Source organism: Microtus pennsylvanicus, chromosome 8, assembly GCF_037038515.1.
Source record: "Microtus pennsylvanicus isolate mMicPen1 chromosome 8, mMicPen1.hap1, whole genome shotgun sequence".
Taxonomy (NCBI): Eukaryota; Metazoa; Chordata; class Mammalia; order Rodentia; family Cricetidae; genus Microtus; species Microtus pennsylvanicus.
This window is the reverse complement of record NC_134586.1, coordinates 31,096,488-31,124,426: the sequence shown is the minus strand read 5'-3', so window position 1 is coordinate 31,124,426 and position 27,939 is coordinate 31,096,488. Positions and strand designations below refer to the sequence as shown.

General features: G+C 38.9%; 1 protein-coding gene and 1 pseudogene across 3 annotated transcripts in view; both read right to left on the bottom strand.

Moving 5' to 3' along the window:
* The window catches only part of Tmcc1 (transmembrane and coiled-coil domain family 1), a 196,685-nt gene that overhangs the window by 138,129 nt on the left and 30,617 nt on the right, over nt 1-27,939 (bottom strand). For 2 of the 3 annotated variants that reach the window (XM_075983072.1, XM_075983071.1), the window contains 2 exons: nt 7,473-7,528; nt 3,051-3,313 (listed from right to left, as the gene is read on the bottom strand). In XM_075983072.1, the coding sequence (XP_075839187.1) occupies nt 3,051-3,313; nt 7,473-7,497 (288 nt within the window). In that variant the 5' untranslated portion in view covers nt 7,498-7,528. Of the gene's footprint in view, nt 1-3,050; nt 3,738-7,468; nt 7,529-27,939 lie in introns of all 3 variants that reach the window. The other variant, XM_075983070.1, reaches the window with a different exon arrangement.
* On the bottom strand, nt 344-859 carry LOC142855710 (small ribosomal subunit protein uS12-like; annotated as a pseudogene).

The window sequence follows — 27,939 nt, the reverse complement described above, 5'->3', positions numbered from 1 at the left end:
TACTCTTTGTGTCTTTTACTCAAGTTTTATTTATCTATCTTCCATTTCTATACAGTAAGCGCAACAAAGATAAATGTTTTCCCTTCTATCAGCTTTTCTCATTTGTGTGGTTACTACCCCACTATCATATCAGCATGCTAGTTTAAAATACTCTTAGGAGCTAAGATCAGGTATTATATATCTAAATATCTTCAATAAGGGTTTCCAGAATGCCTTACATAGAATACGTACTCCTAAATCTAATCACACATTTTGAATGGGTATAAGATGGCAAAGAAAAAGGAATGTTCAACCTGTCAGTCATTCTAACAAGGTCCCGAGGCAGCAAACTCCTTTAGCCATCTTAACTTTTTCTTTTCAGAATATAAAAATTTATTACTGTGATTCCACTCTCAAAATTTAGGATCTTGGTCTTCTTGCCTTTGTACAGGGCCAAAAGGGACACACTGGCTACTTTAACAACCTTAAAGCGGACTCCATGAACATCACCTACAGCATGACTCTTTCGACCAAATCCAGCAACCAGAACTTCACTGTTTTCCTCAATGAAGTTCAAGCAACCATCATTGGGGACGAAAGCTGTGATTTTCTTGCTGTTCTTGATGAGCTGCACCCTGACACACTTCCTGATAGCAGAATTTGGCTGTTTGGTTTCAACCCATACTTTTTCCAGCACAATTCCCTTGGCTTGAGAAGCACCTCCAAAATGATTGGCCTTAAGGGCTGTGCCCAAGTGGGCTTTCTTCTATTGTTTATTCTGCCACTCCTGGTCCAGTCGGTGGCTGCAGAGCTTCCTGGTGGTGCGGAGACCACAACACGCCCATCTTGCTGGCACCAAGGGCCCGAGAGAAAACACCATCTTAACTTTAACAATATTTTCCTTTTTTCTTATAATTCCCCTGCCTTAAACTAACATCTTTTCCTAGGCCAGAACACTTATGTATTTCTCCGTCTCTTATTTCTTAGAGCAGTCCCAAATCAAAGTCTCTTATTCCTGTCAACCTGACAATTCTCCTCTTCTCGGTGTATTTGTTATTTACCCAATACATATGGCCTGATAGCACACGGGTATACACTTCAGGTACTTCATGGGCTAGTATCAGAGAATTCTCAAAGACACTATAGAAGAACTGTGGGCACAAATGGTGGATAAAACTGATTTTATAAGACAGCCAATTTTTAAAAATCTGACAGAAAGATCTAGTATAAAACTACCTGAATCTTCATAACTTAATACCATTAGCTAATTTTTCCTATTATATACATGTAACTTATATATATATAATTATCATATATAAAGTTTATAAATTGGAGAAAGAGAAACTATAACTTCTTGTACACAGAACATGGTAGCTAAAAAACATGCCTAAGGATGAGTGTTGTGTCAGACACTTTTAATCTCAGCACTGAGGAAGCAGAGGCAGGTAGACTACTGTGAGGTCTCCAGTGAATTCCAGGCCAACAACCAGTGCTACATAGTGAGACCTATCTCAAAAAAAAAAAAAAAAGTTCTATATTGCTTAAGCTCTGAAACATTCTGGTGGTGAAACAAGCTGTTATGAAACCACGAGAATACTTAACTTCCTACATTTTTGCTGTCTCATCAACAACAATGAAAAAAACAATCTATCAAAGCCAAGTATATGGCTGTTTGAGCACCAAGGAGAAAATTACACGTGTTTAAACAAAGTTCCTGCCACATCATAAGCAAAGAATAAATGGCAGCTATCATTATAACGGTCATTAAGATATAATAAGGTGCATTATCTATTACTTTCAAGTGTTAAGATAACTATACTGCAATGTATTTTCATATTCTCTAATATATAAAATGATGAATAAAAACTATATTACAGCAAGTTAGTTGACAGTATTATATAGTCAGTAAAAAATTTAAATGCAATTGTATTTATAGATATAAAAAATGCTCATAAGTTTTAATTGAAAAAACTCAACATTAAATGAGTTTAATTTTACTTAAATAGTAATAAAATTGATTAAAAATAAACCGTCTTCAATTTATTTTTCAAATGCAAGTAATATATTGAAAAAAACCTACCAAAATATTGGCAAGAGCTATTTTTATTTTTTCTTTTCCTTTCTATATTTCCAATTTTTCCATATTGAGCATGTACTACGGACATACATGAGATGAGACTAATATTTTCAAAGGTTTGTAAAGTTTGAATATGTTAATGTTTTCATATAGGGAAAAATGATCCCAATAAACCTAAAAAGGAAAGGAAGACTGAACCTTTGGGCTGGGTAGCTGAGTTGGCACAGCGCTTGCCCAGGGTACACAGAGTCCAAGTTTAATCCACAACACTGAATAAACCGGGTATGTTAATACAGGCTTATATTCCTAGCACTTGGGAGTTAAAAGCAGGAGGATCAGAACTTTAAAGTTGTACTCTGATACATAGTAATTTTGAGGTTAGCTTGGACTACAAGAGATATCTCCACCACCATGAGATAACTCAGTGGGGACAGGTGCTTACTGCCGAGCTTGAGGATCTGGAGTTTAATTCTTGGGACTCACATGACAGAAGGAAATACTAAACTCCTACAAGTTCTTCTCTGGCATGCACATGCACTCTGTAATGTGCCCCTCCACCACACGAATAAATAAACATGAAATACAAAAATGAGGAACTTTCAATAATCAACATACCGTGATAGTTCTAACTAAATTCCTTGTTATTCATCAGGTCAAAGTCATGCTTTGCACATTAGTACAAGTAAACAGGAATTATTTTCTTTTTTGTTTTGTTTTTTTGAGACATGTTCTCACATTACACAGGCAGGCCTAAAACATATTTGGTCTCAAACCGTACACAGCCGATTCCTGATCCTCCTGCCTTCCCCTATCAAGCACTGGGATTATAGGTATACACCATTAGACCTATCATGGAAATTTTCAAAATATCTAACTAAAACCCAAAATACTTTAAAAACCAGTCTGATCATTTGTAGTGTGTATATGTGTGTGTGTACACACAGCCACATAACGTCTGTGAAATAGTAAGTTAACAGAAATCTAATAGACTTACCCGCTCTGCAGCTGACTCATCTCCGGGCACACACACAGTAGCAGCACAAGCTATTTCCATCACGGAAGAGCTGGTAGGAGCATCAGTTGTGGATGAAGACCTGGGTCGACCTGACTGTATAACAGCAGCCACCTCTTGGCCAGATTTCCTGTTGATTTGGGGACTTCCCTTTGGGGCTTCTGACTTGCCCCGCCTACTATGCAAGCTTGTCCCTCTCTTCATCTTGGGTGGCACTCGAATCTGTTGCAGAACACGATTCAGAGCTGTGGGGTGGGTGGAGACACCATCAATCTCAGCACATGCGTTCTGACTGTCCAGATCCACTTCAGGCTCTGGATCTGTCTGAAGCTGCTGTACATCGTGTGGAGACACTGATGACCTCCTGCGCTGGTGCTGGAAGAGATGCTTCAAACCTTGGCCAATCACATTAATGTTCTCCAGAGCATTGTGGGTCATTTTAGATAACTTTTGTTCTGATTCTGTCTGCCTCCTGGCTTCTGCATCTTGGGATTTGCCTCCAGGATCAGGGTCCTCATATAACTGTTCACTGCTGGAAGGCTCCATTAGTAAGCTTAATAAGCTTATTTGCAAACTCAAAAAATTTTAAACACACCGAGACTGTCAAATTAGGTAGGCATTTGCTTCACCAGTGACTATGCATGCAGCTGTGAGATGGAGGCTTCATGCCTACCTAATGTTAAAAAAAAAAAAGAAAAAAAAAACCTTATATCATACATCCATGCAAAAATACAGAAACACTACAAAGAAACAAAGAAAACATGCAGCTAGCCAAACAAATAAGTTACTATCATTAAGCAATCTTTAATCGAAAGATTAAAAGATAATTTTTTTCAGATAATGGGTTATGGTATTTTCTAGAATAAAAAGCCCAAAACACAGGAAATGAAAATAGCAATGTTGGGGGAAAAAATCCTTTTACAAGTTTCAGTATATGAAGGATAGGACCATTTTGGAATAGACACCATAATAGCAGCTGGCAGGACAAGCAGCCATTGCTTAGAGAATCAAGAGAACTAGACCATTTAGTATGTTTAGTCTAGCTGAGGCAATTAAATTCTTTTTATTTATAGTCACAGTTAAGTATTTACATGCTGAAATTCAGCAAATTCAAATAACGCTGAGAGATAAATATTCTAACCTATGTAGATTTTTAATGAAAATTTGGAATCTTTTGCTACCATCCATCCATATTCATCAAGCTCAATGGTAATGAGATGCAACAGGTTTGCTTTTTTGGGAGGACAAAACAAAAGAGAAAAATCTTATAAATGGAATTCTTTGCTGAAGCCAAAATAACCTTTCTGGCCCCAATTAATGAGCCATCCAGACAAATCAGTCTTCAGAGAGAATAGAGCTGTACTTAATACCACCTGTCAAAAAGGGAGATTTGAATTGGTGCAGGCACACAACTGTAATCCGAGCACCCAGGAGACCAAGACAGGAAAGTTGAACAGTTCAAGGTCAATCTGGCAATCTGGACTACAGACAGCAAGTTCTAAACTAGTCTGGACTACACAGGGACGGATTCTTTAATTTAAAAAAAAAAGCAGAAAAGAGATCCAGGCTGGGCGGGTGGTGGTGCACTCCTTTAATCCCAGCACTAGGGAGGCAGAGGCAGGTGGATCTCTGTGAGTTCGAGACCAGCCTGGTCTACAGAGCTAGTTCCAGGACAGGCTCCAAAGCCACAGAGAAACCCTGTCTCGAAAAACCAAAAAAAAAAAAAAAAAAAAAGAGAGATCCAAAGAAATCCCTTTCTCAACTGTATTATTTTTGATAGAAGCTTCCTATCCACCTATATAAACTTGAAAGCAAAGATGTAGTGTAGTAACTGGGTACTAATGGAAGAGCAGAGAAAAATTAAAGGTCAAAGGTTAAGTAGCAATGATAAACCAGTATTAAACACATGAAAAGTAAGTTGAAACTAAGAGCATGATAGTCATGGCTACTGAAATCACATGCAAATGGGAGGGGTGGATGGTTAAGGGATCCGATCTCTTTAATAAAAAAGTGTTTTATTTTTATTGAGTTTGTGCAAATACATAAATGTGTAGAAGCTACTAAAGAGGACAAAACATTGTACAAGAGTCCTTGCATATTTTCTCTCAATTTCTGTTGTTGTTCAGAAGACTTTAAAACTCCTGGCATTACCAGTACCCTGAACAATCTGCCACTGCCAGTTAAACACTGCAAGTTCCTGCTCTGGGGCATTCATTGGTCCTGCTGCCATGAAGTGGCAGGGCAGAACACATAAATGAGTTCATTGTGAACACATGCTGCCATGCTGAGGGACAGGAAACAGATCCACTCGCACTCCCTGATGACTATTCTCAGACCTTCACATCACAGGACATGGACACTGGCACTGTGGCTCCATGGTCCCTATTCTTTCAAAACTGTTTCTATATCTGCTGACTCTTAATGACTCAACAAAGAATGACAAGGTTAAAAACACTCATCTCTCACCAGTACCTTTCTACTTTCTGAACACCATGTTTCCTTGTTCCTCATGCAGAAGGCAGCTGAGAGCAGCTGGTAAGAGCAGGGAAGCTCCCTGTCCTCCACTGAAATCCTTTGTGGTCTATATGGCCTCCTACCCTTTCCTTAGCTGTACATTTGCAAATGTTGTACCATTTGTTGTTCTCCCTTTGGGGACCATAAAGAGAAAAACTCTTAATGGCTTAGGTTTAGTGCAGTTTTCTGGAGCTCTTTGTGGGCAAAACTTTTGCCAACAGTATACACGTTTAATTATCCCAACCTTCCTTCATGAGATTGCCTGGCAGACAATAGCTACCGAATTGTATTAATTTTAGAGAAAAGAGGCTGTATGACCAGGATACAAGCACTGGTTACAGTGTACATCTGTCAATCTCTTCTCACACTGTGTTGCTGAGACAGGAGGATGTCAAAGCAAGGCTGACAGTTACCAGGTAGTTTATAAATACTGTTATAAAATAAAGTCAGTTTATCCCATCAGGATTAAAAAATACCATGAATAAAAGAATGTTACTAAGGTAGCTGAGAAACTAAATGAACTGTTTATCTTGCACATGAAGATATTAGGAGAAAACTACTCAGCACATTTTTCTGCTATGGGACAATGAATGGTTTTTTTTTTATCCTGTCACTTGTATTATTTTTAATAAAATGCTGATTGACCAGAAGCCAGGCAAGGAGTATAGGTGAACAGGATGAGATCAGGAGAATTCTGGGAAGAGGAAAGATTAGTCTATAGTCGTCACCCAGCCGCAGAGGAAGCAAGATGAGAATCCCTCACAGGCAAAGATACCAAGCCATGAGGCTAACACAGACAAGAATAATGGGTTAATGTAAGATGTAAGAATTAGTTAATAAAAAGCTAAAAGGCCAACCAGCTTATAATTAGTATAGTAGACCTCTGTGTATTTCTGGCTGCAGGACCAGGTAGGACAGATGGGCAGTACTGGGACTAATCAACTGATCACCGTGTGCTTTCTATCTAAAACATTTGGAGAACAGGCACATTTTAAATGTCAGTTAACTTCACTCGAGACTTCACTAGCATTTTTACATTACTTATTTGTTAATGATTACAAAAAAATTAATTACAAAGAGATTCTAGCAATCCCTAGGGAAACCTGCAGCATGGTACTAATTTTTGAAGCCCAGACTCTTGCTCACAGCTGTAAAGAAAGAGATGCACCTCAGTATTTCTAGTAGCAAGACTTACCTTAATCACTAGCTAGCACAGGTTCATGGAGCACAGCCCTGAATATACTCAAGCTTAGTTTTAAGCAGTAAGTTGTGATTACCCACTTCTGATAGAAGATGTAGGCTCGTAAGGGGCACAGTTATCATTTGCTATGCCATCACAAATATAGAACATGGTCAGAATTGTGATGACTCCTTCAGACTCTGTACAGAAGATCTCTAAGGTCCCTGATCGAGGTATGCCAAATGTTAATGAAGATCAAGTATGATAACAAAATAACCAACGACAATAATACTGTCAATAACTTCAAATACTGACTCGTGGAACTCAGCAATCTCAACAGACTTTAGGATGCCCTGCCATTTTCTTCTCTGGAACAGGTGTAACTGATCACAACAAGGTTCCACTGCAAAGCTAACTATACTCTGCTAAGAAAGGCATTTGGCTTTTTTTTTGTTTATTGTCTCTAAAATACATAATATATGGTAAGTCCACACTCAAGAAACAAGCTGCTTTAAATTAGTATTAGAAATAAAGTGGAAAATTGCTTTTTAAAATCCAACAAATGTTTAAAAGGGTGCTCCATAAAACCATCCTAAATTATACACAAATTATCCCCCCCTTTTTTTGCAAACTTTATTTTTATATGGCAGTCAAAACTTTTGGCACTGCGTCAAGTTGTTTTCACAGATCATGAAGACTTGGATACTTGCCTTCATTGCTCTTCCTCAAGCACATCCATGGGGTACAGGTATTCTTTTAGAAAAAGCTGAAAAACAAGCATAAGAATAGAAGTTAAACTTAACTTGGAGCTCACTTGTTACAGACACACAGGGAAAGGTTAAACATATTTTTAAAAAATGTTAACAGAAATATTATGGTCAAGAAAGAAGACATACTGGGAAAAACATTAAAATTATCAGCACTGAAAAAGGGGAGTAGGTGATGGAGAGATGGCTCAGCAGTTAAGAGCACTGGCAGCTCTCCCAAAGGTCCCAAGTTCAATTCCCAGCAACCACATGGTGTCTCACAACCATCTCTAGCAAGATCTGATGCCTTTTTCTGACTTAAAAGCATACATGCAGATGAAGCATTCATATACATAAAATAAATCTAAAGAAAAAGAAGAAAAAGAGAGCATGTCAAGCGTAGTGGTACATGCCTTTATTCTTAGCGCTCCAGAAGCAGATATAGTCAATTTCCAGCTAATTTGGTCTACATAGCAAGTACCAGGCTAGGCAGAGCCACATAATGAGATTTTGTCAGGGGTGGGTTGGGGGTGTCAAAGGGTTACAATAAATATTTTAGCATGATTTCACTGAACAACAACCAGAAACTGTATCAATATAGTCTTGAACTAATATGAAATTTAAAAAGATGCACAGGAAATCACCACAATTTCATAAACTTTTTTTTTCAAGTACCTCTGTTTGCAAATGCTTGCAAGCTTTCATTCTAAGGCAATTGTAAAGCCAGGCATAGTAGCCTAACAAGTAAGATCCCAGCACTTAAGAAAATCAAAAACCTAGGTTTCCCGGGGACACCTAGTAAACTCCAGGTCATCCTGGGCTACACGGTGAAATTCTATCTCAAAAAATGGGAGTGGGGAGAAAGGAAGGGAAAAAACAAAGGGAATTTTAAAAATCTGTTTACTATGTACAACTGAGAAACAAAATGCATCAGAAATGAAAATTTTCTGGAAAATTAGCTTCTAACAGCCAACACCAGAGACACGATTTAATTAGAGAAGTGTCATAGGAATATCTGTTATGTACTCAGCATTATAGAGACTAAATACAAATTTACTCTCAGGGAACTCACCTAGGATAGAAAACAAGATTTGTATAGTTAAAAGCTAAAACAGTACAAAGCATCAACTGAGAGCTAAACTAGGAACAGAAGAAACAGTTCAGTTGGTAAAACATAAGAACCTCAGTTTAATCACCAGAACCCACATAAAAAGCCAGGTGTGACATGTCCACACTTAAGCCCCAGCACTACTAGGGAGGTAGAGACAAGTGCATCTCTGGGGTTTGCTGGCTAGTCAGACAAGTTGATGAATTATAGACCACTGAGAAAGCCTGTCTTTTTGGGGGCGGGGGCACTTAAGGAATAACACCTGACTCCTGACCTCTGATCTCCACAGCACATGCATACACACCCACACGAACAGGAACATGTATTACATGCACACACACAGAGCTACGCTGAAATTATGATTACAGTCATCATTAGAAATCAGGCCAAAAATCCTTCTTCCATTAAACTGTCTGTCAGACATCTGCCACAGCAGCAGCTAGTGGCTCGTACACATGGCCAACAAAAATTTGAACTCCCAACTCTATCTTCCTCTTGATGCCTCTGGAATCCCTTTCCATAAAGTTCTCAGTAAATATCCTATCATGACCAGCGTCACAGCTGTATTTATGCTGTCGATGTTCTTCACTATCAGAAGAAAATTAAAAATCAGTTTAAGTCCTTGTAGTTTTCTATAATGACAGAGACTTTTCTATCTTTAAACATAATCCTATTTTACCTGGCTTAGCATGGTTTATACAAGATAAATGACAAAGAAAAAATAAAGTTTATAGCTGTAAACTCCTGGGTTAGGCTTAGAGAACTATAAGGAAGTACCTAAAAAACAAAACTAGCAAGATCCATTGATCTTTCAGGTCCAGAGGAATAGCTATATCCACAGATCTACTATCAAAGAGACAGAAAACTGAATCATGTTTGTTATGCTACAATTAAAACTAAACATGTACTGTATTACATGTACACAGACTATTTCATTCTTGAATGAGAAACAGGTGACTACTAATCCCATTAGCCCAGCAGGAGAACCACTAGACTGGTACAAAGGGAAAACAGAATTTAAACATACAAATCACCAAAAGGGAAAAAAGCAGGATCACAGACCAAATGTAACACATAAAAAGCATCAGTAAACCCAAATATATGAGTAATTATATTGAATATAAAAGTACCAAAAGATAGAAAATATTAATAAAAAATGTCATTTACAAAACACCTATGTAAACAGGACAATACAAAATAAAAAGTAAAAGCTACAGAAGAGCCACAAAAACAAACCAGGAGAGTTGTACTACCTCACAGTAGTAGCCTAATGCAAGTCTGAAACTTACTTTCAGACTTGCATTAGGAGACTTGCATAAGAGTATTGTTTGGTTCTGTGATGACCACATCCCCATACCCAGGTTCTGGTACTTGCACAAATCTGAGGGTTAATCAGAACATCACAGAACTCTCCTGGCTCTCTACTTCCAACACCAAAAAATACAAATAACAACGGAACACAATGAGGGAGCTGGGAAATAAAGGTATTCTGAGAGCAGGCACACACACACATACACACAAACGAGAATTAAGCAGACACAAAGGGAACAAAGATCACTAAGAAAAAAAATTGAAGCCTTTGGTTACCATGGCAATGATGAATGTCAACTTTAGTAACGCACAGCAATAATAAACATCAAACATTGCCAAACCCTAAATAGATCCCCATTCTAAACAAACTCCTACTCTAAACAACTAGCAGATGGGAACTTATGGTCAAATATATGCAGTATTTTCCTCAGTATTTATCATATAAAACACATACACCTTTGAACAAAAATTTATCAAATATACTAAAGGCAGCACTAAAATAAACATATTCTGTAGAGACAACACAATCATCATGGCATACATTTTGGAATAGCCGAGGAATTTTTAAAGCAAGGCTAATTCAGGAATGGCTCCAATGGAAAAGGTAAATAGCATGTGAGACCAGACAGGAAATTTTTACAAAGAAATGAAAATCTTAAAAAACCAAAAGGAAGTGCTAGAACTGAAAACATAGTGCCAAAGAACAACGCCTTTTGTTGTTGTTCAGTTTTCTGTTGCTGATGGTTTTGTTTTTTGAGAAAGGGTTTCTCTATATAACCCAAGCTGTCCTGGACCTCACTACTCTGCAGACTAGACTAGCCTCTAACTCAGAGACCCACCTGCCTCTGCCTCCCTAATGCTGGGATTAAAGGTGTGCACCACCACTGCCTGGCTGAAGAACAATGCCCTAAGAGGCATTTATACATATACTGAAAAAGCATACTTCAAATTACTGAAAAAAGAAAAAATACACCTAAAACTGGCAGAAATTAACCTGAACTAATATATAATGAAGAAAGTGAGTTCTCTTACTTCAAGAGCATCGGAGAACTGTGAGAAATACCAAATCACATTACACATTTCTTCTACCACTGTTCTCCTGTAAGCAAACAGAAGTATTTTGTCTATTTGTTTATTTGGGCAGATACCACTGTTTTGCTACATGCTGTGCTTTCCCTTTTTAAGCTGCTCTCTTTGTCTTTGGCTTCCCATCAGTTCACCATGATATGCTTATGCTTGTTTTGAGGGACTTGTCCTTTGTTGTTTTCACACTTTCTTATCTGTGGTTGGTGTCTTGTAGTTTTTTTTAGCCCAATGAACCACATTAGGGCTGTTTATAGCACAGTGAGAGCTTAACACAGGAAGATGGGCACCTTACCAATAGTTAAAGCACCGAACCTCCATGAACTGTTAATTCTATATCCTCCCCCTTCCATGACATGGGTTGATAGGCTGGATCTTGTACAGGTAGTCACAAATGCTGCAAGTTAACAGTACAGCAGTTAAGCCATACCATGCTTAGAAGTCAGTATTCCATACCCTTTTCCCCTCCTTTTCTGAGTCTTACATTTTTCTCACCCCCTTTTCCATAATGTTCTCTGAGCCATGGAGCTGTAATATAGATATCCCATTTGTGACTGGGCACTCAATAGTCATTTATTCTATGTAGTTTAGCCTGTTTTGAGTCTCTTACTTGCAAAAGAGCCTTTTCTGACCAATGCTGACAGCAGCACTAGAGTATGGGCACAGTTCTTTAGAAGGCAATTTGACAGACATCATGTCATTTAGTAAAACAACTGCAGTACCTCCCTCACTAGGGTGTAGAATCACTCCAGCCATGGGCTTTTGTTCAGGTTTACAGTAGCAGAGAATGGCCTTGCAACAATGACTTTATCTTGCCTGGCTGGACACAGGCTCCACACCTGAGTAAGACTTCCACTGACAATTCTGCAGTGTACCTTCCAGTACTATGAGAGCTAGCCAGCAGAGTTGTTTCTGGCCTAGTTCCAGCTTGATTAATTTCTCCTTGAACCAAGGAATTAGGTCTGTGAGTGTGTGTGCGTACCAGTAATTTAACATTTGGGGGCGGGGGAAGAGAGAAAAACATTTGGACAAAAAGATGAGATGATCTGTAAATATCTCCCTGACTGTAGATAATTCCAGAACTGTCTAAAGATTACTCTTTGATTCCCATGATTAGTTACTTCCCAAGGTAAAAGGAAGACAACGGCTTTCCTTAGAGTCTATTGTGGGATATTTGTATACTGTGTGAAGATGTAATGCTATGACTGGTGTAGTAAAAAGCTGAACAGCCAACAGCTAGGCAGGAAAGCACAGGTGGAACTTCCGGGCAGAGAGAAAACTCTGGGAAGAAAGGCAGAGTTGCCAGTCAGACATAGAAGAAGCAGTATAGGAAGTACAGAGATGAGGTAACAAGCCATGGAAGAATGTAGATTAAAAAATATGGTTTAACTTAAGTTATAAGAACTAGTTAGGAACAAGCCTAAGCTAAGGCCGAGCTTTCATAATTATTAAGTCTCTGTGTCATTATTTGCAGGCTGGTGGTACTGACAAGAGAGTACTACTACAAGAGTCTGTAATCTTCAATTTTTTTAAATAAATAATTAAAACATAAATCATGTCTATACTTTCAAAACCAATAGCCTGGCATGGTGGTTACTGTGTAGCAATTTCTTTTGACATAAAATATTCCACCTTGAAAGTTTCTTAAAGCACAGGATGTGCTAAAAGAAGTAAAGCATTCGCTGCTTGTGGTGGCGCACGCCAGTAAGATTTGCTGAAGGAGGCAGAGGCAGGAGGATCACAACTTAGAGGCCAGCCTGAGAAGTAAAGCATTCCATCCTGCAGGGAAGACCATTGAGCTCTGTAAAGTAAACAACTGAGAAGTTTCAGAAGTTCGTGTGTGTGTGTGTGTGTGTGTGTGTGTAAAAGCGGTAAGGACTGCTGACAGATTCTCAGACAAGACAAGATTTCTAAAGAGACATCCGTTGAACTACCTGCAAATTGTGCAGTGTACTCCGGATTTTCTGCTTTTGTGAGCCATCACCCATACTAGGTGAGTTTTGGAAATGCAGGTGTATTTGGATCATTGCTTCTCCTGTAAGTAACCCATCACCTGTAAGTACCCCAATAAATTCACTGGTTTTAAGTTGGACTTTGATAGTACCCTTACTTTGGGGCAAGAAGATGTTTGTTCACATCCCCCCAGGAATAGTATCACCAACAGTAGTGAACCCCTATAATTACAGCACTCAGGAAGCAGAGGCAGGAGGATTGTAAATCTGAAGCCAGCCCGACACATTCATAGCAACAATAGGGAAGTTGTAAATTCTCAGGGTGAAAACTGAGGCAGCAATTGCTAACCTCAGCCTTCATAGTTACAGATTAGAGGGCACTCTGGCAAGAATTGTAATGACATCAGGAGTCACCCCACAGAAATGTCCCCAAAGAGTCTTAGTATCTATGAAGGCAGAAGTCCTGAAATACTAAAGAAAATGCAACCCTAAAATTCTGCCTACTGTCTTCTTACGTAGAAAAACAACAAACAGCTTTCAAGAGAAGAAAACACCTCTCAAACGTGTGTGCAGAAGGCAGGTCTTCTGTGCTTCCTTCTCAAACTAAGAATACACTTCTATTAGGATTGCACCTGTAGTAACATTTACTTCTCTGTTCTTTTTTTTAACTGTTCTTTTTTAAAGGATATTTTTTTACATTTATCTATCTACCGTGTAAGGGCCGTGCACACACACATATCACGGCTTAAATGTAGAGATCAGAGGACAACTTGTGAGGAGAGTCAGTGCTCTCCTTCCACCATGTGTGTCCTGGGGACTGAACTCAAATCCTCAAGACTAGTCTTTTACCCTTTGACTCATCTCACTGGCCCTACTTTGGATTTCTTAGTAACTTTAAGTAGCAGAGGAATCAAATAAAAGGCAATTCCCGTGAAAAAGCAGAAATCGGGAGGAGGATGATCTTTGTGGTAGAGTGTTAGCTAGTCTAGCATTACCTAGGTCTTAGGTTCAACCTCAACATTGGAAATAAAAAGTGATCTGAAAATCCAAAAAGGGTCAAAAATAAATGTGCATAGCTTGTAATGTAATTTATGTTTTATAACTTGAAGAAATTTGACCTTTACAAGACCAGTTCAAAATTCCTGCGTCAATAAGCACTCATCATTTGTCTTCTGAAAAGCAGAAGAGGTGGCCCTGGTAGCACAGGCCTGTAATCCCAAGCACTCAGGAGGCTAAGATAGAAAAACTGATAGTTTGAGGCCAGCCTAGACTAGGGTAAAAACAGTGTCTCAAAAAGACACTGTCGTGGAATAATCTTTTTGTACATTGTTCGGAAGTGTCACTTGGACTGGTTTAATTAAGAGCTGAATGTCAATAGCTAGGCAGAATTTTCAGGCACAGAGGATGCTGGGAAGAAGGGTAGAATTGCCAGTCAGATGGAGAGGAAGCAGCATAGGCAGTACAGAGTAAAGGTAATAATGCCAAGAGACAGAAATTAGATTGATTAAACATGGGTTAATTTATATTGAAGAGCTCGTTAATAACAAGCCTAAGCTACTGGATTATTTGGAGGCTGGCAGGCAGCACAGAAAAATCCGCTTACAAAATAGTGAGAAAAGTGTGTGGGGGGAGAATACTCAAAATAAACACATAATTTAGCATGTTTTCAAGCATGTTGAATTTGGTAAACCAGAGCTAACTTAGTTATCTCTAGATTAATGTTCAGGCACAGCACTTAAAACAGCCATGTTGCTCAGACCTTAAGGACATTTTGAGCTTATGTATCCCCATCATTGAAGGTCATTTGAGATGATTTTAATGGTGACACTGAAAATTTACTCTACAGTTCTGCTCAAAGTCATACTTTCTGTGCTTGTGCCTTTTTTTCAGGGGTAAAGCTAAACCTCTACCTACTCTATTCATTCATTCTCAGATCTTTTGAGTTTGAAATATCTGAGAAGCTGAGAGGTAAATTTGAAGCCAGTCTGAGCCACATTCATATCAACAAAGAGAGGGAGGTAAAATTTCATTGTGAAATTGAGGCAGCATTTGTTAACCTCAGCCTCCACAATTACAGATTAGAGGGCACTATGGCAAGGATTGTAATAATATCAGAGTCTCCTACAATATCTGTGAGGGCAGACCTTTTGTATTTGTCCTGAGGTCAGTACCAAGAACATTCAGGCAAACAAAAATAATGTTTTCAGAAGCAAATGTGGTACATTCTAAATGACCAAAATATAAGTGTTTCCAACAGGCACAAAAAGAATTTCAGCCTCAATGGGCTGATATGATGGCTCTTGCCAGTAAGCCTGACAACCTGAGTTCAATCTCCTAAATGCATATGATGGAAAAAAAAAACAACTTCCATACAGAATAGATGACTTCCACATAAGCACCATTTCCATATAATACACATTGTCCCTCTCCTCATTAAATAGGTGCAGTAAGTAAACACAAATGTAAAAGAAACCATGTCTCGAAAACACACCAACGAAAGAAAGAAAGAAAGAAAGAAAGAAAGAAAGAAAGAAAGAAAGAAAGAAAGGAAAAGAGGAAAAGAAGAAAGGAAAGGAAAGGAAAGGAAAGGAAAGGAAAGGAAAGGAAAGGAAAGGAAAGGAAAGGAAAGGAAAGGAAAGGAAAGGAGGGGTTCAGGAAATAGCTCTGAGGGGAAAATTCTTGTTAGGCAAGCATAAGGACCTGAATTTACATTCCCAAGCACCATGGAAAAGCTGAATGCACAGTGTTTGCACTTGAAATCCCAGTGTTCCACAGAGAGATGGCAGGCAGAGACAGGAAAATCCCTAGAAGCTCATGGGACAGCCAGGTGTTCACAGTAGAAAAGCAGCAAAGAGACCCTTTCTCAAAGAAGGATGGAAGACAAAGACTGATATGAAGGTTCTCCTCTGATATCCACATACATCCTTGTATTCCCCCCCACTACTCCAATTCCTCCTAATTATCCTACTCAGTCTCTTTTTCACAGCTTTGAGGTATGAACTGATACAAACTTATTAATTTCACATATATAATTTGATACATTAACATAACTATTACCATACTCAAGATGAGACACATTTCTATAACACTCAAGTTTCCTGAAGCCTTTCTTAGTTCCTTATCCCTGTAAACACTATCTGCTTTCTGATACAATAGAGTAGTTTACATTTTCTAGATTTAAATACAGTAAAATATAGAGTATGTACTTTTCTTAAATCTATCTTCTTTCATTAAGCCTAATTATTTTAAGGTCTGTTTATACTGCAAAGGCCATCAATAGTTCTTTCTTTTTCACTGCAAAGTAGTATCTCATTGCATAGATAGGGTACAGTTTCTTTAACCATAGACTTGTGACTGACATTCAGAATGTTTAATGTTCTTCGATACTAACAAGTCTGCCCAAGAATATGTGTACACAAGTTCTCATGTGAACATATGTTTTGGTTTGTCTAGGAGAAATACTTAGAAACTGAATGTGGATGTGGCATGTATGCATTTAAAATTTTTAAAGCTCTACTCAACTGCACAAAGTAGCTGTTCCTTTTTCCTTCCCACCAGCAGTGAAGAATTCCAGACAGTTTTCATCCTTGCTAACATATGACTTTTCATAAGGAAAGGGAGAAGCAGTGCCGCCTTACACTTTAACTTTCTCCTTCCCTGGCTATGTCTGCTGATGAGCCTCTTATTGGCAGCCATTTATTATTCTCTGATGAACTTTCTATTCAGTTCCTTATCCTATGAGTTATCTGTTGTCTTATTCTTGAGTCATAAGAGTCATTTTTACATGCTGGACACATACTCTCTGCCAAATAAAATGTTTTGCAAGTATCCCCTCCCAGTACAAGGCCGCAGCCTTTCATTTTGCTGATTGTGTGTTCTAAAGATCAAAGATTTTTATTGTTTTCCTAAGCTTCCTGCCTCTGTATCGTTTTTGCCTCTAGTTCCACCGCCACTATTTTTTTCCTTTTTTTTTTTTTTTGTGGTTTTACAAGCTTATCTCTCCCATCTAGACCTATGCTTGCTTGAAGTTAATTTTTCAGTACATGTATTCTACACCTGGCTTGGCTCTCCAATTGATCTAGCACCATTTGCTGAAAAGAATGGCTCTTCATAAAAACCCAGCTCCATCCCATTCAACCCTTCCTCTGCAGCCACACAGCATCCAGCAAGTTCTCAACACTCCCATGTATACTTTTTCCACTTCCCTGACCACTTTCTTCCTGCCAACAACTACCCAAACTCCAATCCTACAAAATTCAACCTTCCATCTATTCCCTTACTAAATTCTTGTAGTTGAAAATGATAAAAACAAACAAAAGACAAAAACCCTCACAGATCTGTGCTGACCAATGACAACTGATTCCTACTTCTAACACAGAACAAGCACTTCTGCTCTCTAATCCTCCTGCATGTCCAGAGTCTATACACTTTTTAACCCTCAGGATTATGTCACTCTTTCTTTCCTTAAACCAACAGCCATTCTTCTGTCCTCGTTCTTCCACTCAACATTGTGTCACTGAAACAGGAGGCTAGCAGACAGACCTTGAACATCAAAAGGAGACAAAAACCGTTTCCCATCCCATAGCATGGCTGGCAATGACTACTGAAGCAATGTACACATGGAAAGCACTTGGTCCCCATCCTGGCACAAAGTGAGTCAATTCTCAACAAGTGCTGCTTCTGTCATCACTTTTACTATTACTAAACCACTGTGAAGTAACTTTAACAACACTTCTCAAGGACTTCTCTTAATATATCTAATTATATAGTATACTATACATTCTTACATATATTAATGATAAGAATACATATATATGTATGAGTACATTATGTGTATGTCTCCATTAGGAAAGATTACATTCAATATAACACTTTAACATTTAGATTAAATACTTGTTATAATAACTATTTTATTGACAGGTCTGCCTTTCTTAACAATGGACATAAAATCTGTACCAGTCTAAATCATGATAGAAAAGAGTGTAGAAGGCTATCAATGAATGTCTCAGCAGCTCATATTGCTGTATCTACACTATTCAAAAGCATGGACTATCCCATATGCCTAATTTTTCCACATAATTCAAATAAACAAATGTGTGAACACCTCAAAATGCAACATGCTGCAATATTCTAGCTGGACTGGCAGACATTAGAGCACTGATTGTCAACAGCATCCACTTACGTGGTGGAGCCCAGGCTCTGTGCTTAGGCAGCTTGGCCTTAAAAGACAATCTAGTACATATTTAGATCAGACCTAAAACATACATTTAACTTCATATTTTACTTTCCTATCACAGAATCCCTTTTGTGAAATAACTTGCATCAAAAATATTAGCCTCTGTTCCAAAGATTAATCCCTAGACAGCAGTAACAGAAGACTAAAGACCTGTTCAATACCAGTGTTTCTGTGTTTTCCCTCTCTGAGCAGTCTTGACAACCATTTTTGAAATAATACTTATAATACACATTCATTTCCAGGATTACTACTCTGAAGCATCTAAATAAGACAGTGTGCACACAGTCAGAACCATCCACACATTGTTTTGACAGATCCAGGCCAGCCAGTTGCAAAGCTTCTGACCATGTACACCCCACAGGCCTCTTCCCTCCCTCCATAGGTCTAGTTCTAGATTTTGAAGAAAAAATAAAAATAAAACTGTCAATTGTGCAACTCAACCTTTTTTAAAATATTTATTTATTATGTATACAATGTTCTGTCTGTGTGTATGCCTGCAGGCCAGAAGAGGGCACCAGACCTCATTACAGATGGCTGTGAGCCACCATGTGGTTGCTGGGAATTGAACTCAGGACCTTTGGAAAAGCAGGTAATGCTCTTAACCGCTGAGCCATCTCTCCAGTGACTCGACCTTTTAACAGGATAAAAAGAAAAAGTTATTTGTTAATATAAACCCTATTAAACATCTGCTTAACAGAAATGCAGGCATCTGAGCAGTAATAACCTTTTTGTACATGTGAGATGGTCTTTGCCAAAGTACCTTCTGACTGGTTTAATAAAGAGGTGACCAGCCAATAGTTAGGCAGGTAGAGGCTAGGCGGGACTTCAAAGCAGAGAGAAAAGGAGATGAATATAGGTATGAGAGAGACACCAGAGGACATGGAGAGGAATCAGGAGGTACAAGATAGAGGAGAGGTAAAAAGCCACAAGGCAAAATGTAGATTAATATAAATACGTTAATTTAAGCTATAAGAGTTAGTGGGCCAAGTTTTGAAAATTAATAAGAAGTCTCTGTGTTATGTTTTGTTTGGTGGTGCCTCCCCCCTCAATTCAGTCTATATATGGTAACCAATGTAGAGGCTCGACTATCCAAACATAGCGTCTGAGAAAGCTAAGTACTAGATAAGGATCCGGATGTAGCTTCGTAGTACTGCAGTCTCTTAGGCAGGCTGTGCTCAGTGGTATACAGAGATGCAGCTACTGACTGCTGCCTACAAGGTTGGAATGAGCCACCAGCACCATTTGCTAAGCTGAGCCATGCAATAGCTGACCTGGCAGTTAAGATTTGTTTCATACAGTCAGAATGCTGCAGGTGCTCAGTAAATACAGATCCAGATGGGAAAAAGCCTTCACAAGTTACAATGTGTTTTTTATTTATTTTATTTTTTCCAGCTACCTTAGAGTTTATTTGAACTAAGGAAAAGGTCATGTTTTCATGCAATACATACTTGGTTCTTTAAATAACAATTGTGACAAACAGCAGAAAGAATTAGAGAACGATGCACTTGTGATCCACATAAAACATCAATATTTTGGGTTGTACATAATTAAAGAAACATCTCAGTTTTCGAAATACTGTAATAGCCAATATATAGAGGCATGGTTTTATGTGGGGATAGGAACACAATTTAGAAAAGAAAAAAATCACAGTGGAACTACTCAGCTTCTTTAAAATCACTGAGCAAGAAAAGCAACATTGAACTTCCATACTGATTTTATGCAGCTTCTATACAGTATCTTGACTTAAATCCAAGAGCAAAGTTAAGAGTCTTCTCCTCCTCTATTTTTGGTAAACAACTGCATGGTAAACTTAGATGACTTTCCCTCTGGATTTGCCTGGGAGTGGCCTTTTTACTATTTTATTTAAAAGATGGCAGCTTTGGCATTTTTATACTGATTTCACCAATGCTAATAATTCAGGAAGATTCATATTCTTTACAGCTGATACAGCACAGGCTGGAGCTCCTGCTAAGCCAGCTTCAGATATCTCATAATGTATTTTTTTAAATGTGCATAGGCTTAAAATAAGAAAATGGTTTATAAATAATAAGGTAGTCTTTAAGGAGAGAATAATGTAAAAAGGAAAATCCACATAAAAATGGAAAATACACAAAGTCTAGATCCTATAAGGTGTCTTATTGACTTTGAATTTTTTGATTCCTGATGGGCAAATGACAGCTGCTAAGAGACATAAAATTGTAAGAGGGACTGCTGAATTAGACCAGCCTAGATAATTTAGGGATACCTTAACTTTAAAATGGAAGTCAGAAAAAGTATTGCTTTGGGGAAGAGGCTATGCCTTTGTTTCCACAGAAAACGAAAGGCTGTAGATTCCTTGAACGTTGTTAGAGATCAGGTTTAATTGGGGAAGGCCTCCTGAAAATTCCTAGCTATAGATAAATAGTCCTAGAAAATCTACAATACAGAGAGCAAGGGGACCAGACACCAAAGAAAAGGTGTGGCACAGGTGATCCAGCCTCTCAGGGTACCTCTGTTGTAATTTCCTCATAGTTCTAGAGTTCTACATCTAGAGCAGTTTCAAGGCTGATGGCTGAGATGATCTAGCCTCACAGACTATGCTAGCCAGGACTGCAGATAAGCCTTGTGCTTCCCCATTGCACAGAAACTGAATAGCACATGTTATTGCTAGTTTTCCCATGATTTGACCATATCTTAGTTCCCCCAAAGATGCAATCATCCCCAGACAACAGAAAGCAGGCTAGAGAACAGGATGAGTACATGCCCAACATGTAGGATGGGTGATTTGGGTCATTTGGTGGATTACAGATGTTTGTCATCATTTGGGGAAGGGTTGGTTACAAGTTGTTAAAGATCACGGTCAGGAAAAAAGCTGAACAAAGCAGATTAAATCCAGGGATCTTTTTCTGAAGGGAAAATGAGGAATATAGTATAGAAATGATGAGATAACGGGGTAAACTGTTGAGTCTACTTTGGAACAACCACTAATCTCAAATATTTCACAATGGTATAGATGTTTGTATATTGATACAATTTTAAGGTTATTTTTGGCAACAGTAAATATGTTTCTATTTTTGTTTAAGATATTGTACCTATGCAGCTCATTTAAAAAATGCACAATTTTAGTCCTTGAAAACTATTTAAGAAAATAGGAAATACAGAATAATAGTCATCTATAACAATCAAACTTATCTAGTCACATTAGGTATGTTTTCAAGGTCATAGAGAGACATATTTTAGATAGACCGGTGATCTTCAAACACTTCAAAGACCCACACAAAATATCAGAATAAGGCATTTAAAATGTTTTAATAACAAAAGGCTTTTCAAGACACTAAGACATGTCTGTTCCTGGCAGCACGAATTTACTTCAAAAAAGGACAATGTGCATCAAAGAACCTCTATACGGAGTTTGCTTTCTTTGTGGCAAAAGCTAGCCACTGAGCAAAGAAGCTGCCCTTGCCTCAGCTGCTATAACAGCATGCTGCCCAAATTGAACAAGTAAGACACAAAGGAATAAAACTGCCAAACTTTGAGACAAGGGAAGCCAGTCATTCAAAATTCCTGCTTCAGAGAAGTGTTGTAGGAGGTGGCTTGTTTGTTCCTGGCTGCCCAGAACTGAAATAATCACACAGAAACTGTATTAATTACAACTATGCTTGGCCTATTAGCTTATGCATATTTCTAGCTCATTCTTACGTCTTAAATTAATCCATTTTTATTATTTTATATATTATTATGAGGCTCGTGGCCTACTGGCAAAGTTCTGGCTGGTGACTGGCATCTTTCTACTACGGTGGCTCCATGGTGTCTCCTTGAAACCACCAGCTGTCTCTATATATATCATTATTATTTTAATATCTCAATTGTCAAGTTCTCAAACAAAGACAAATCCCTGGCCTGCCTTGAAAATTGAACTTCCTACTCAATGTGTCACCAAATACACCATAAAATTCTGCCCCCCCCCCAAAAAAAACAGCATTTAAAGAATCTCTAGACACTTGAGGCAGGGATCCAGGATGGGGGTATTTTCAATAGGAAAAGGGAGACAAAATCAGGGCAATCTTTGAGTGAAAAATTCCCCTTCCACTGTACAAAATAAAGCAGACATCTTCACTGTGAGTTCTAGCAAGGTCAATTCTTAGCCTTATTCACAAAATTCTTGGATAGCTTCCTTGGCCTAAAAAACCCCCATGCAATGGCACAGTGATTGTTCTGAAGCCTGAGTCAATACAGTTCCTTAGGGAAATCACTGACTTTGATGGCAACCAAATAATTTGCAATGACATTCCAACAATCTTAAGTCATAAAAACATTAGTATAGTTGATGAAAAATGTAAGATTTCTATTGTAAAAAGAAGCTATTTTCAGATTATTAACAATTTAAGAAAAAGTGGTACATTTACACAATAGAGTATTACTCAGTGGTAAAAAAAAATATGACATCTTGAAATTTGCAGTCAAATGGATGGAACTAAAAAATCCATTCTGAGTGAGTTAATCCAGACCCAGAAACATAAACACAACATGTACTCACTCATAAGTGGATATTAAACATAAAGAAAAGGATAACCAGGCTACAATTCATAACCCGGAGAAGCTAGGTAAAAAAGATGACCCTAAGAGAGACATGCATGATTGCCCCTAGGAAGGAGAAATAGATAAAGATCTCCTGAGTAAATTGGAAGTGTGGGGAGGGGGAGTAGTGAAGGGGAGCTGGGAGAAAAACACAAGGGAATGGGATGGCTGAGTTGGGGAAGGGAAAGAGGACAGCAAGGAAAGATAAATCTTGATAGAGGGAGCCATTATGGGGTCAGGGAGAAATCTGGTGCTAGGGAAACTCCCAGGAATTCAAAAGGATGACCCCAGCTAAGATTCCTAGCAATAGTGGAGAGGGTGCCTGAACTGGCCTTCCCCTATTATCAGATCGATGACCACCCTAATTGTCATCATAGAACCTTCATCCAGTAACTGATGGAAGCAGATGCAGAGATGCTTAGCAGATGCTTAGCACTGAACCAAGCTCCTGGAGTCCAGTCAAAGAGAGAAAGGAGAGATTATATAAGCAAAGGGATCAAGATCATGATGGGGAAACCCACAGAGACAGAAGCTCACTGACTCTGGAATGACAGTGGGGGAACATGCATAGGACCAAAGTAGGTCCTCTGAATGTGGGTGACAGTTCTATGGTTTGGGCAGTCTGTGGGGGCCACTGGCAGTAGAACCAGGATTTATCCCTGGTGCATGAACTGGCTTTTTGGAGCCCATACCCTATGAAGGGATACCTTGCTCAGCCTAGATACAGAGGGGAGTGCCTTGGTTGATCCTGCTTCAACAATCTTTGTTGACTCCCCATGGGAGGCCTTACCCTTTCTGAGGAGTTGATGGGGAGTTGGGTAGGGAGAAAGTTGGAGGAAGCAGAGAGAGGGGGAACTGTGGTTGTCATGTAAAATGAAAAAGAAAAAGAAAAAGAAAAATTTTTTTAAAAAATTTAAGGAAATATAAACATCTCTAGAGAAATAAAGAGTTACAGAAAAAGTAAGTGGTTCTTCAAATTTCCAATGACTAAATAAAAAGGCTAGAATAATGGCTCAGAAGTGATGACTCTTCTTCCAGAGGACCCAGGATCAGTTCCATATGGCATTTTACAACTGTAACTCCAGTTCTTGGGGATCTGATGCCCTCTTCTAGTCTCCAAGGACCACAGGCATGTACCTGGTGCACAGACATATATGCAGGCAAACACTTGTAAAATAACAAAACTTTAAAAAATTGATCTAATGAGTCAGAATTACAGTTTATTGACAATCTATCCTGTTCTTCAGCTATTAGTCCCTTCCAGAGCCAAGAACCTACCCTTGACCTTGTTCTCCAGAGCATCTGTGACTAGTACAGAAGCAGCTGGCAGGGCACCGAAAGCTCTCATTTTACTTACGTAACTTTATTTTTTCTTGGAATTTTTTAAAGATTTATTTTATGTGTATGAATGTTTTGCCTGCATGTATGTATGTGTACCATGCATGCCGGTGCCTGTGGAGGTCAGAAGTAGGCAACAGGTCCCCTAGAACTAGAGTTACATATTACATATGGTTGTCAACTGCCATATGGGTGCTGGGAATTGAACCCAGGTCCTCTGAGAGAGCAGCCAATGTTCTTAACTATCTCTCCAGTCCACAGAATTATTTCTTAAATTTGCGACACCCCACATTTACATGCTACAAAAAGAACAAACAAGCTGTAATGTAACATGAGGGTCTGCTTGTTGGGGTTTCTGTCCCACCTGGTCCCCCAGCCATTTAGTCTCAGAGAAAAATCACACAGAAGTCTCCATAAGTTATAAACTGATTGGCCCATTAGTTCAGGCTTTGTATTAGTTCTTATAACTTATATTAATCCATTATTCTTATCTATGTTAGCAACATGGCTCGGTACCTTTTTCAGTGGGGCATGTCACACCTTCCTTCTTCGGTATCTGGACAGGACTGGGGAGGGATGAGCTTCCTCCTTCCCAGAATTCTCCTGTTCTCATTGACCCGCCTCTATTTCCTGTCTGGTTATCCCGCCTATAATTCCTGCCCGGCTACTGGCCAATCAACATTTATTTAAAACATAATTGACAGAACAATAGAATTGTCCCACACCACTGTAAGAGAATATTTCTGGCCTCATATTGCCAGTGGCAAGGTGAATGGCACTGTTGTTCCATAGAAGCTTGGGAGTGTCTTATAGGATTAAACATGTGCCCCAACTATTATACTCTTGGTGCTAATTTCAGAGAAATGGAAACATGATCATATAACTGCCAATACACAAAACTGAAAGGATATAAATGTCCCTCAATAGGTTAATGTTTAAACAAACTATGGTACATTTATAGTATGGCCAGTCCTACATAAAAAGAATAAAAGAGCTGCCACTATGCAAAATGGACAACTTTGATGGATCATGGGTATGAAGCTTAATGTACTTTTAAAGACAATCACAAAAATTTCACATTATGATTCCATTTGCCCTGATATGCCTATGTGGGCGAAGGTTGTTGTGGAATAATCTTTTTGTACACGATAAATATGTGTCTTGCCAATGCACCTTCTGATTAGTTAATAAACAGCTGAATAGCCAATAGCTAGGCAGGACTTCTAGGCAGAGAGAAAGAAAGAGATGAACCTAGGGACAGGAGAGCTGCCAGAGGAAATGGAAAGGAAAGAGGAGGTATAAGATGGAAGATAGGTAAAAAGCCATGAGGCAAAACATAGATTAATGGGTCAATTTAAGTTATAAGAGCTAATGAGATAAGCCTAAGCTAGGGCCGCTCTTTCATAATTATAATTATATAATAAGTCTCTGTATCATTATTTTTGAGTTGGGAGCCTAAATAAAAATACATCTACAGAAGGTGTTGCTATGTAAATAACCTAGAAATGGCTTTTTAAGCCCTGTCCCAGATCTCCCAGCTCACTTCCATCCTCAGTGCCCCCCCCCATGAGACAGTGTTTTTCTGTGTAGTCCTGCGTGATCTGGCACACACACAGATTCTCCTGCCTCTGCCTCCCGAGAGGCATCCACATGCTCCACCACTGTCTGGCTCCCTTTTTCTTTCTTAATAAACTGTCTCTATTTCTATGGCTATGCATGTGTCTCTGGTCTAATTCTTCATTCTGAAACATAAGAACTTAGAAATCTTAGCAAGTACTTTCTGGACTCAGAGTCATACCTATAGAACTTTACACAGGGAGAGGTGGTAATGGTACACTGAACAAATCTTTATATTAGATCAGACTGCAAATGCCTAAGCACATGTACAACTGATCACATGTACAAATGGGTGAAAAGTTAAGTCTCTAGCTAACATATTATACCAATGTCCAATTCCTGACTTTGGTATTATATGTAAGATGCTACCATTATCAGAAGCTTGGTTTTGAAACTTCCTCTGAAATCTTTGATAATTTAAAACTCAAAACTTCTTTAAAATATTGGTGGAAAGCACTCAGGTCATTGAAAATATTCAAGTTGTAATTCTCAGTAGCACTTTCTTGGTTCTGAGAGTCATTCTCAAGAACTATCTAACCCAAACAAGTTTTGAGAACTCTTGAATTTGCAGTCTGGTGTTGTCCAGACCCCTAAGCTTGTGACCGATATTTGATGTAAAGACAGTGTTAATGGGAACTGCTCCCCTGTGTTGCCTAATTTTATGTTAACTCGATACAAGGTATAATTATTAGAGGTGGGGACTTCAATTGAGAATAGCTGTTCACAAGCCTGTAGGGAATTTTCTTAATGATTGATGGGGGAGAGCCCAGCCCATTGTGGGAAGGGCCACACCTGGCTGGTGATCCTGAGGTCTGGTAAGAAACCAGGCTGAATAAGCCACAAGGAACAAGGCAGTAAGCAGTACCGCTCCATGGCCTCTGCATCAGCTCCTACCTCCAGGTTCCTGCCTTGAGTTCCTGTCCTCAGTGATGAACAGCAATGTGAAAGTGTAAGCCAAATAAACCCTTTCCTCCCCAACTTGCTCTTGGCCATGGTGTTTCATTACATTAATAGTAACCCTAACTAAGATAGCCTCTGACCTATAAAGACTATGCTAACCACTAACAGCATCTGAATTGCTCTACGCTAAGCTTGAGGTTTTACTATCAAAATATGCTACTTAAAAACTAAAATCAAATACCTGGGCAAAGTGGCTCACACCTGTAATCCCAGCACTTGGAGGCTGAGCTAGGACAACAGAAAACTTAATTATAGACAGGGTCACATAGAGAGAGTCTGTCTCAAAAAAGTAGTTAATTAATTAATTAAACCCACACCTGATGGAGGAAGGTCATTGGTTAAATAAAAAGAAACTGCTTTGTCCTCATTGGTTAGAAGATAGGTGGGAGGAGTAAACAGAACAGAACGCTGGGAGGAAGAGGAAATGAGCTCAGACTTCACAGCTCTCCTCTCCGGAGCAGACGCCTCAGAGAGAGACGCCATGCCCCGCTCCCGGGCAGACACACGCGATGAAGCTCCAACCTAGAATCTTCCCGGTAAGACCGGTGCTCACAGATTATTAGAGATGGGTTGATCGAGATATCAGAATTAACCAGTAAGGGCTAGAGCTAAAGGGCCAAGCAGTGATTAAAAGAATACAGTGTCCGTGTAATTATTTCAGGGCATAAGCTAGCCGAGCAGGCGGCTGGGGTGTTGGGGATGCAGCCCCGCCGCTGCTCCTTATTACTACACACACCATTTAGGGAAAAAGATATTCTAAAGAGCTATGTGCCCTTCCCTTTGGCTAATAGAATAGTGAAAAAGAGGTCCTCAAGAAATGGGGAGTTTCTCTGGGAATCTCATGCAAGAAAGAAAATACTAAAGTCAGTATCAATAACAGAAGAGATTTATCTCCCAGGAAGAAGACTGGAGCCCAGAGAATGATGAATCAATGATGGGCAGGACTACATCTTGACCAGAACTGCTTAGTTATATATGCCTTTTGCCATCTTTTAATCTGAATTTCATGCTAGGGCCCAAAAGATGGACTAGGATTGAGGTGGGGGAGGGGAATAGCCACTGGATCTCATTATTTGTTCTTCTTTACAATGTAGTCATGAATAAATCTCATTTTTCTGCTTTTCACTATTACTTATTTCTTGCATTGGCCTCTTGAGTATGGGTGGCTAAGCATGGCTTATTCAGAATTCCAGGGCCCGGTTCTGACCTTAACAGCACTGGAAATGAAGCAGGATAGGAAAATGGAAAAATTATGGGCCTTTCACCTAG